General features: G+C 36.1%; 1 protein-coding gene across 1 annotated transcript; it reads right to left on the reverse strand.

Moving 5' to 3' along the window:
• Nucleotides 1-1381: 1381 nt before the first annotated feature.
• LOC138703744 (V-type proton ATPase subunit S1-like) lies at nucleotides 1382-5079 on the reverse strand. The gene has a single exon (XM_069831878.1). The coding sequence runs from the start codon at nucleotides 4984-4986 to the stop codon at nucleotides 3718-3720; it is 1269 nt and encodes a 422-aa protein (XP_069687979.1). The 5' UTR covers nucleotides 4987-5079; the 3' UTR covers nucleotides 1382-3717.
• Between the last annotated feature and the right edge of the window lie 7146 nt (nucleotides 5080-12225).

Genomic DNA, 12225 nt, shown 5'->3' on the forward strand with positions numbered 1-12225 from the left:
TATTATAAATTATATGAATGTAAAACTGGTATGTTCCAGAACGCGGTAAGGGGTTAAGTTAGATGCCATGGAACTACTCTGCAGCACATATAAGGATCATCTTCAAATTTATACAGATGGATCTCTAAATCCTAATAATGGGACATCAGGAGCAGGGTATTATATTCCGAAATATCAAGAAAGTTATTTCATACCATGTTCATCCTCCTCCAGTCTTGACACTGAATTCCTAGCTATTGATGCTGCTCTTCAGTGTTACTCAAATTTCTGAAAAATCTATTTGAATACTTACCGACTCCAAGGGAGCTATATTTAATATAATTAAATATGTACCAAACCTATATGCACATAGAATTATTCCAATTCAGAAACAACTAAGTAAACTAAAAGAACTCCAAAAGGAAATAACATTTCAATGGATACCTAGTCATTGTGGTATACCTAGAAACGAGAAAGTCGATAATATTGCAAAACGGGCAACATATTTGCACCCAAGACCTCTTCAAGTGAAAAATATATTTTTTTTTTCAATATTAATTTTTTTTTTAGAGTATTGTTACACAACATTACATTGGTGTACTTCATTAATTTTTTATAGTTATAATGGTAACGAAATTTTAATCACTTATTGTCAGAGGAAACTAAAGCAAAGCCATAATATCTTTCTAATATGTCCATTATTTTGGTATTAGGGTTCATATGAAATTAATTGTAGAAAAAAAAATATGTTTTTTCTAACTACAAAAACTGGCATAAATCAAGACTTTTTTTGAGTCACCTTAAAATAACTGCATGAATATGGCTAATATATACTGTATCTATTAACATACCCTGAAAATTTCATAATTCTATCTTACTCGGTTTCTGAGAAACGTGCACCAATGACATTTTGTGTAACGATACTCTATTAAAAAAAAAAAAAAAAACTTTAATATTAAAAAAATATATATTTCTGTCTTATAAAGAATTAGATGAAAACTATTCTAAGTGCATTCAATAGCCAAAAGCTCCACCATTCAGAACAAAAAAATTTTAAAAGCTATGTTAATCTAGAACCAAATCTATGCCGAGTTGCTTTCAGGCAATTTTTTTTATCATTTTTCACACACCTTAACAATCATCTCCCCTTAAAGTTGCATAAATTTTAAATATGCATTATGAAATGTAGAAAATAATATAGAAATCTGCACAGGATGTTTATGCTCAGAATTTCTAACATGCAACATGCAATATACTTTGTGTAAAACGAAACTTTTGAAAGAATCGTTATACGACCTAGCTTAAAATATTTTCCAAAATAGTGGTAACACTTAAGTGTGATATCAAAAAAATGAAAGGTAGAAAGGAAATGAAAGGAAAATGGTGAACAATAAAACAATGGTTCATTTAAAATATATATTAAAGATGGGAAATATCAAGATTCAAAATGATGATATGCATACACAGATATGTGAAGTTCAACCACCACCGCAATCTGATCTCACACCAGCAAATGGTGTGCTACATGCTACTGCCATAACCAAACTACAATATCAACTGATTGATCACAAGATTCGATATGTTTGTGTGTGCAGTACAATCCTGTAGGAGAGACTGCCAACCAGTAGTGACATATCAACAAATGTTAACATTTAATTTTGCTATGATGATGGAAACAGTGACACAACATCCATAAATTCATCTGAACAAATTAAGTGCCATTCCAGCTGGAAGCTCATACCACATCTGAAATATGTCACTAACACACATCACTATCTTTGGGCAATCAACCTTATAGTTTCTGCAATGAAGTCTTCATTTCGGGAAGAAACACCACCAAGTATTCACTTCATCTATTTGTATAGATAAGGGTTGATAGCATTATAAGCTGCGGGGCACTACAAGCCCCCCATGTAACTAACTTCACATTTGTGTTGTCACTGTTACCAATGTCGCATAATAAATTGGTTGACAATCCCTTCAGATCTTTTAAGATACAAAATAAAAGACCGTAAAAATGTTAAAACTCCTCCACAAACACAAAGTAAAACTCTCTTTACAAAATAAAACCACACTCCAAAGTCTTTAAGAAAATATACAAACAGTGGATTGTACCTCTTCAAGGGAATGTAAGATCTAAAATGACCCAACGGCAGTGCAATGCCGGTTCTAAATACTATTCACAAAATATACACAGAACATCTGAACACTGTCTCAGCCCATGAGAACAAACCTCATCTTGAAAAGCCTATATAAGAATAGAGACAAACCATATTCATAAGCTATGGACTTTGTTTTTCAATTCAGATACAAGTAGAACGTACAACTTGATCTTACAAAGATAAATATTAAAAGTACTTCGGTATAAAACTTTCAGTTATTCAAAATTCAGAAATTTTACAATTGACAATTATCAGGTCATAGTTGGTCCAATAAAAACACACAAAATTTTGTAAATTCTGTAAAGAAACTTAGCTTCTACATGCCTCTTCAGATCTTTGGCCTACATTTGGGCAAGCAGAATATCCCAAAGATGTAGCTATGCTGTTTTTCAAAAGAGCAAATTATTTAATAACGCAGAAAAGGAATAAAATTTGACTGAATTTACAAAATAATTTTCATATTGTTTAAAACCGTCATCTAATTGCTCCAGCATTATGTAAATGGTAAATAAATAATTGTCAGTAACACCTTAACCATAAATTAACATTTTCAACTGCTGAAAGCAGTCATGAGTTTTGGGCTGAGAAGCAATGTTTCAGGTACAGTTACACAGTGATAATATTACAAATGCAAGAGACCTGAATTCTTATGGAATTAGTAAAAATCACATATATAATAAGCCATATTGATACAATGTTGCTAAATGTTCACCACTGTGTAACCCACCATCCCATCGAGCCATCTAAATTAGTATGTACACCGAGATTTTAAGTATTAGTAAAACTGTGTCCACTGGACACGACACACAGATCTTACAAGCAATGTGCCGTGACTGCACGTGTTTCCTTCTCTGATATGTTATTACAGATATGTTCCCATAAGGCTGCTCCACTGTAGGTCAAACCTCTGTATTTGTTGGCAACAGTGCCACAAAGTCTTCAGAAGAAGGGACCGGGTTGATGGATGTCTGACCACGCAGGGAGAAAAGTAGTCATGCAGTCACAGCACTGACTTCATAAATACTGTACACAGAACAAGGCTATGAATTGACAACAATAGGAATAGCATCGGAGAGTTATCACAATGTTCTGACATGATGCTTGTGCAGCAGCAGAGTAGCATCAGGAAAATCAACTATTAACTATCAAATGGTCTCTTCTATTCCTTCACATCCATTCCGCCATACAACAAACTTCCTCCAACCTGTCTTAGATTATAACTTTGCTACTGAAACTGCTGAAAAATAATATTGTTTAGTGGACGATACTGAATAGTGGACGTGACAATAAGAACTGTGTCAAATTAAAATGAGAGATTCACAAATTGATTGCTGTTCCATTATTTGAAAATTTAAAACAAGAAACCACGCAATTTATAATGAGAAATATAATTTATAGATTATCGCAAAGCGGATTTCGAGAAGAAATGTTATAAAATTTTGTGGAGAATTTCTAATTAGTAGAAACTCAATAACTTAGTTGGAAACAAAACTCATAACCAACTAAACAAAACATAGAAGAAACTGGTCACGTTTTCTGTTGATTGTACAGTCAGTATCTCCAGCTGAACATTGGTTTAATCTGTCGCACTGATAGTGATAGTTTTGCCTTTAGGATCATCAAACTGGTCCATGGTTCGGATGTCCATAATCATGACGAGTCCCCAGATCATTATGAGAGCGAGAATTGACGTGACAAAGAGCCCAGACCAGATGGGTGCTGTGAAGAACAATTCACAGTTGTATGCATCACCAAACACGATGTTGCCGTCTAAATAAGGTTGTGCTTGAAAGTTCTTGAACGTAATCGTTGTGTTGTTAGCTCTGAAAACAGTTTCAGACGAACAATGGTACGAAAACGTGATAGGTGCAATAATGCTATCAACAGGACGAAGAGTAATCTTTGTATTTGCATTACTATCTTCATAAGTCATGTTTTCCAAGACCCAGTAGCCAGTAGAACTTGTTGTGTTGTAGAAGAAAAACTCCAGTTTTACGTTTGTCACTGTGGTAGTACGATTGGTGTTGAATTTAGCTGACAGACTTTGGAATGAGGCACGAGTATCCCCTGTGACGATGGGACCCCGAAGGAGATAAATTACTTCCCCAGACACATTCACAGTGGGCATGCTGTTTGCATAAATGAGGATGAAGGAATTGTTCATATTAATGGATGTCGGATCTGCAGCGACAGGCTCTGCCAACAACCTTCGTTTCCTGTACAGCACTGGTTCATTTTCTGGCTCTGTCCAGGAAGAATAATGTCCAGTATAAACAGCTATGACATTACCTCGTTCCTTCTTCATGCGAGCATATATTTCACTCATTATGAGATCGTGACGACTCAGTAAGTCCCCCCTGTCTTCGTCTTCTTTTGCATCGTCCATCTTCATAAACACCACAGCGCCTCCTTTTCTTGGAATCTGAATTTCATCGGCATCTTTAACTACAATCCGTTTAAAGCCCTGCTTCCCCAAACGTTCGAGGGCTTTAAGTGGATTCTCTACTGAAGGAATAAAACTGGCTTCTGGTGCCGAAGTACTCACGGTTTGTAAGTGCGAAAACACTGTGTTCTCTGCCTGATCTTGCAAACTAAAGTCTTCAACACTCAAATTCTCTTCTCTAAATACTAAAACAACAGGTTCCTCACCAAAGGCTGACAACTTCTTACGGAAGTAATCTTCGAAGTCATCTGTACTGTATTTCTTTAATGCTGGCGTTGCGGTCTCTGCTGATGGTTTTTTGGATCCCCAAATAAATACGGGAACGAATTCCGTTCCGTAAGACTCACCAAATAATGCTAACAAACTCAACACTACTATAATGCCCATCCTTCTTGCAGCCATAGCGGATCAATCATATGACTTTTGGCCTCATTCAGAAACTCGCACCCCACCTACCGGCAATCTGCTGAAACAAAATTCAAGCTATCTTCTCTGACCAAGTCTATCAGCATGAATATTATCTTCGAGGTAGTGTCACGAAGGCTATGAACCAAAGAATCCCACGGACTCTGAAAACTACGTCGTCCTTGCTCTGGTCAGAGCCATCTATTGAAGGTGTCCCGTGCTTTATTTAAGGAGCTCTTTGAGAGATCGCATGCCGGGAGCGCTTCAGTGGCGCTTCATGCCATCCTGTAGCAAAAAGAGGGTCGAAAAAAACGTAATTCGCTCAGCTGACTACAAAATGGTGGACTGGACAGTTAATATTGGCTGCAATTACAGCAGTAATAAATTTAACCTTATAAGAACCGAACATGTTATAAATACCGGAATTTTCGACTTACATGATAATGACATTAATTTGTCTGTGATGTCACCAATGGGTTACAGCGTTACTGTAATTCATTTTTAATGTCAGAATTAAAAAAGAAAAAAATATGTAACAATTAATTACGGAAAATAATACGAAGTATGCAATGTTTTTCATAATATGCAGCTTTGATATAAAACAATAATGTTACATTACTATTCAATCTCTTACATTTTGATTTAGAGTCAAATAGGGGTATTATGATACTAAAATTCAATCTTTTGTTGTAATTTTTCTATGAAAGCACAAACAAATTTGAAACAATTAAAACATGTGGAACTTTAGACTATTCAACATTTCTTATGTGTCTCATATATTATTCCGCATTAGTACCTCGCGTTGTAAACATTAGTCCGATTCCCGCTATGTTAATATTTATTTATTTTAAATTCTTCTTGAATTTTGATACACTATCGGACTTCATGGGTCCCTGACTGCACTATTATGTTGTTGTTCCTTGTGTAGTCGTCTACATTATAGTCTCCAATTCTTTTAATGAAATAATTTGGGCTTTTTTGAAGTCGACTATAAAACTTCCTTATAATTTTGATAAGAACTTCATGTGGGCTATTCCATCTCAAATCGACCGAAATATAGAGAAAAATTGACCTTGCAATTTTTAAATACAATGACAATTTTTTTGTCCGTTGACAACTGTGATACAATGCGTTGTGCAAATTTTGAGGCATCAGAACTTCATAGTGTTTAAATTAAAAATATTTAAATTTATCGTATTTTCATAAAATTAGCAACTTTAAACTGTTGTGGCTCCGAAACCCTTTCACCCAATGACCAAAATCATGGTTTATTTCGATGCTGAGAAATTAAAGTTAATATTAACATGTAAACAGTTTTTCTTACTTATTACGGAAATGGAGAATTTAGATTTTTCTTCATTAAGACGCCTTTGCCCACGAAAAAATATTTTTAAAATATATGGTTAGATTCCGCTTTGAAAGTACAAATAAACACATATTTTTTACTGGTGCACCGTTGATAAGAAAGTATTGAAAATATCAAATAAAGAAAATAAATAGTACGCGCGTGAACAGACCAGCTGACTGTGAGGCGGAAGCCAGCCGAGACATGCAAGGCCAGGAGACAAACACGTATGTTTCGTCTAGTAGCGCGTAGCTGGGCTAGCTTTATCACAAGTTTTCATAAACACAGGAGTAAAATGACGCCCAACGCTCGTTTATCTTCAGCTCTCGGCCAGTGCGTGTAGTACTGCGCCGTTCAAGTCTAGGCATGTGAAAATAATTTATTTAATACCCTCGAAACTTATTGCCGAGCCACTAAGCAAACAATGCCGAAGTCCCTCTTAATAATGCAAGTTTTTTTCTCAACATTTTTTACATTTTTACAAATGGGCAAGAAGCCTAAAAGTATGTAAAATCAGATTATCTGTCTCTCTGTATACAATAAAAATAAGGATTACTTCTTAACATAACCTACCAAATGTCAGCTTCAAAATAAGCTCTCGTTCAATGTTCTGCAGTAAATGGTTCCAGAGTTCTGAGCGCTGAAAGAGGCTTGTTTTTATAAAATACGCTAAATTTGTCGCTCAATAATACGAAAACCGCTTGACTTTCGATAGTATATTTTTTAAAACGCACTGTCCTCAGCACCTTGTATAAATAGGGAAAAAATTAGAGTATTAAAAAATGCGGGTTTTTTTTTACTGATCGATTTCATATGGAATAGCCCATGTATATATGGAATACTGAGATCTTCATGTATTTGAGATGTTCTACTAAACCAGTCAGACCCATGGATCAGTCTAATTGTAAGAGCCTTGTTTTGTGCAACCTGTACCGGTAATGGTTTATAAGCATTGCTGTTCATATAGCCCCAAGAAGGTGCAGCATATGTTAAGTTTAGGGATTCTTTTCATCGTGCACTTCGTGAAACAGATAGTCTGTGTTTTATCAGCATTTAAGGTCAGGCGCCATTTCTGAAACCAGTTTTCCAAGAGATAAATATGAACTTGCAGGGTTCTGGCTGCATACAAGGGATTCTGATGAGTTATGAAGACAGCAGTATCGTCGGAAAATTGCACGATGTTAGTTTCTGAGTGGGTAGGAATATCAGCTGTATAAATGTCATAAAGTGGAGGCCCAAAGACCGATCCTTGAGGGCCAATACCCACGTAGGAGACATCCGGCCCATACCATTTTTCCATGACTGTTCCAAAGGTTAAGGGAAGGAGGGCACTTGTTGCCAAATTACAATTCCATTTCCACACAACTGTTTTTGCTTATAACTTTCGACTCAGTCATTTCAGGACCATGGTTCCTTATCTCAAATTGATACATGTGCCCTTCGCCATCATCCCTGAAAGTTTGTAACACCACCTCGGAAACACCCTGTATATTGTGCAGTTTAGAGTGCGCAGGCTGGGTCTTTAACGATGTCAACCTACTTAAGATACATTATGTGGACAGAAAGGGAAGAATTGGACCGCGATTGTGTATCTTTCCTGGATAGCTCAGTGGCGCGCTTAGCCTAAGGTCCCGGGTTCGATACCCGGTACCGAAACAATTTTTCCTTTGAATATTATTCAAATCAGCTTTACAGGAAGCCAAACCTGGAATCCAGATTCGCATACTGTGAGTTGTTTATATGAACAGAGTATACTCAATAGTCTTTAACAGTCATGTCAATTCATGCCCATAGGAGAAAGCGCGCGCTTTAGAGCTCAGGAGAGCCTGAGTGCTTTGCAGCGGAAAGGAAAGAGACAGACGAAAGAGGTAGTATATGCCGCTTGGTCGAGCTGTATTCAGGGATGGCCAGCACTGATTCAATAGATGAAGGGAAGAGAACGTATTAAAACTGTATCCATGTTAATTTTTAGATTTGTCTGATAAGTATATATATTATAAGAATGTAAGTTTTAATTTTAATGTTAATTTTTCACAAGTTTGATTGTTTTGTTCAAAAGAAATATTTTCCAAACTTTTTTTTTATAGAAAAGTGAAATTTTCAGATATAGGCCTATTTATTTAGTAGCCTTACAGAATGTTTTCGTAAATCTAATATACCGTAAATACGTATTACTGAAGATAGTGTATTGAAAATTTTGAAAATATTCACATGGAAATTGTCTATAAGGAAACGAATTAACAAAGCAACGACTGTTACATCATAAGCAAAAGATTCGTGCCCATGTGTTGTAAAAATGTCAGCTCTATAGCTTCAGCACATTTCAAGAAAATAATTTAATATTCTGATGATAGGAAGTTGCTCACCAATATTACCTTAAAAGCATAATGAGATAAGAGTTTTGTTATGACATATTAATTACATTTAAAACATATACAGCACCTAAGTAACTTTGCTTTGTACTGTAATACTGTTTTGATTGGTTTACTGATTACTTTTATAAGGCTAAAGGTACCATCAATATCAATTCCAACTTATCATGTCATACTCAATCTCTTTCTTTGGAATATCATTTTCTTTATGAATGATGTGTTTCCTCCTTAACTCTTTATTATGTTATTAACATTTAAAACACAAATGCAATATCAAGAAATTGATATTAGTACGTTTTACAGACAATATAGATAATATCAAACAGAAAGAAGCCATATAAAAATAACGAATAAAATTCATGTTCCGTTTGAAGTTTGTGCACCACTGTTTTCTTAATCCAACAGGCTGCTTATTCATATACACAACCCTTCTTCTTTCCATACTTAGCGCTTGATGCCCGCGCACGACCTCAAGGTCAGAAAAATGCGATTGCTTTGACATCACTGGTCTATAGTATACACAGAAGACAGCTAGTGCAAGTATAGCGCCGGCGTGATCTATATGCATGGATGCACCCAACCTGTTTTGGTACGAACTTCCTAGCCTTACTACTAAGTAATGAGAAATGCAAGGCGATACTTATATCTCCTATTAGTCTGCTATGTAAGCTTAATAAAAATGGAGGCCGCAGTTTTCCTCGCCTCAGCAAGCATCTACTGAGCAATGAACAAAGCAAGGCGGTACTTACGCTTTGACACAGCACACATCTATAAAGTGCATAAGGTTTGCTCTGATCGTGAAACGAGCGAGCCCGGGGTCAAATCCTGGTTGCGACAAGTTACCTGGTTGAGGTTTTATCCGGAGTTTTTCCTCAATCCATTAAGAGCAAATGCTGGGTAACTTTCGGCGCTGGACCCCGGACTCATTTCGCGGGCATTATCACCTTCATCTCATTCAAAGACTAATTATCCACAGCAGTTGATAAAGCATCGTAAAATAAAAAAAGACTTGCTGATGATATGGCATTGTTAGCAGAAGAGGAGACGATATTAAGGACTATGCTAGTGGAGCTAAATGACAGCTGTGAGCAGTATGGGACGAAAATAAATGCAAATAAGACGAAGACCATGGTTGTCGGAAGAAAAATAAAGAAGATAACAGTGCGAATACTAAATGAGACAATAGAGCAAGTGGACAGCTTTAAATCATGAGTGTGTTGTAAGTACAGCCATAAACTGCTACCAGGAAGTCTAAAGGAGGATAGCAATTGTAATGGAAGCTCTCAATAGAAAAAAGGAGAATCTTCTGTGAACCTCTGGAAAAATAACTAAGGAAGAAACTAGTAAAGTGCTCTGTGTGGAGTGTGGCATTGTATGGTGCAGAAACATGAACATTACGACGAAGTGAAGAGAAACGATTAGAAGCATTTGAAATGTGGATATGGAGAAGAATGGAGAGTGTGAAATGGACAGACAAAATAAGAAATAAAACTATATTAGAAAGAGTGAGTGAAGAAAGAAGGATGCTGAAACTGATCAGGAAGAGAAAAAGGAATTGGTTGAGTCACTGCATTACTGAAGGATGGACTGGAAGGAATGGTGAACCAGAGAAGAGTTCGAGGCAGAAGAAGATATCAAATAATAGACTACATTAAGATATATGGATGATATACGAAGACTAAGAGGAAGAGAGGAAATAGGAAAGACTGCCCTTGGACAGAACACTATGAATGAATGACATTATTGCGTAATAAAAGTGGAAAGATATAATTTTACTCTGTACTTAGACTTGCCAACTTTCGTAAGTAAAAATTAGGGACACAAACGTTACTGACAATTTTATTGCACTAATTATTTCCATTTTGAATCTTGCGTACACTATTTTAACACTTGAATATAAGTAATTGATTAACTAGCGGACTTGCTCGTGTTAATTATGTAAGTCTGTGCGGCTTACAGCTGTTTCGGTGCTTCATCACACCATCCTCAGAGCCTACTAGATCTCGGCGTCATCTCGAACTTCTCTGCCTGTTATGTGGGTGCGTTTGATTGTTTGATTGTGGAGTCAAATAGTGTGTGTATACTGAAATTGGTCTGTGTGTTGAGAATTTGATCGGGGTGTATTTTATTGTGTTTATATATTTCGTATTGTTCTAGTGTGTTGAGTTTTTGGTTCTTGGGTTGTGTGTGTAGGATTTTCATGTCCGCATTTATGTTATTGTATGTATGGTTAGCATTGGTTATGTGATCGGCGTATGTAGATGTATTGTGTCCTCTGGTTATTGCTCTAATGTGTTCTTTGTAGCGTGTTTGGAATGATCTACCTGTCTGTCCAATGTAGAACTTGTCGCAACTATTACATGTGAGTTTGTATACACCTGTGTGGTCGTATTTATTTGTTTGTGTTTTTTGTGTGTTGAGATGTCTTTGTAGTGTGTTTTCTGTTCTGTATGCTATGTTGTATTTCTGCTTTCTGAATGAAGATGCGATCTTATTTGTGCTTTTGTTTTCATATGTTTTCAACACCTTTCAACAATCAAACGCACCCACATAACAGGCAGAGAAGTTCGAGATGACGCTGAGATCTAGTAGGCTCTGAGGATGGTGTGATGAAGCACCGAAACAGCTGTAAGCCCCACAGACTTACATAATTAACACGAGTAAGTCCGCTAGTTAATCAATTACTAATTATTTCCACTCATCAATTCATATATTCAACAGTATACTATTTTTATTATTATATATACTGTATTAACAGAACCATCTCGATTCATATGTTAAAAAATTACAAAAAATTACCAAAATCACCACAAAACAAGTTGAAAAAACAGTATAAATTCCTTACAAAGGAAATGTTAACTCGTTGGAAATTAGGAACCCATCATATTGATATAATTACTAACTTTATATAAACTAACCTAACTTAACATAACCTGAACTAACACGAACTGACCTAACCTACCTTATTTACTTATTTATACTTATAAGTAGCTTTTAACAAACCTGCAGGTTCATTGCAGCCTTCACATAAGCCCGCCATCGGTCCCTATCCTATGCAAGATTAATCCAGTCTCTACCATCATATCCCATCTCCCTCAAATACATTTTAATATTATCCTCCCATCTACGTCTCGGCCTCCCAAAAGGTCTTTTTCCCTCCGGTCTCCCAACTAACATTCTATATGCATTTCTGGATTCGCCCATACGTGCTACATGCCCTGCCCATCTCAAACGTCTGGATTTAATATTCCTAATTATGTCAGGCGAAGAATATAATGCGTGCAGTTCTCATAAAATATTTCAGCCACTCTTGTAGGAAAACACAGAGACATTTACGTTATTTATCTCCAGAGCTATCAGATCTTACCACTTGAAGGGCTGAGGTACTTTACAAGTATTTGTTATTGTCCTCGTTGATATCTGTAGGCCTATCTATCGTAGAAGTGGTCGTATAAATTTGTATTTTTTTCACTTTTCCGCCGAAACCAATGAATGGTATATCAAGTGAAAGAAAGAGGC

This window comes from Periplaneta americana, chromosome 7 (assembly GCF_040183065.1).
Source record: "Periplaneta americana isolate PAMFEO1 chromosome 7, P.americana_PAMFEO1_priV1, whole genome shotgun sequence".
Taxonomy (NCBI): domain Eukaryota; kingdom Metazoa; phylum Arthropoda; class Insecta; order Blattodea; family Blattidae; genus Periplaneta; species Periplaneta americana.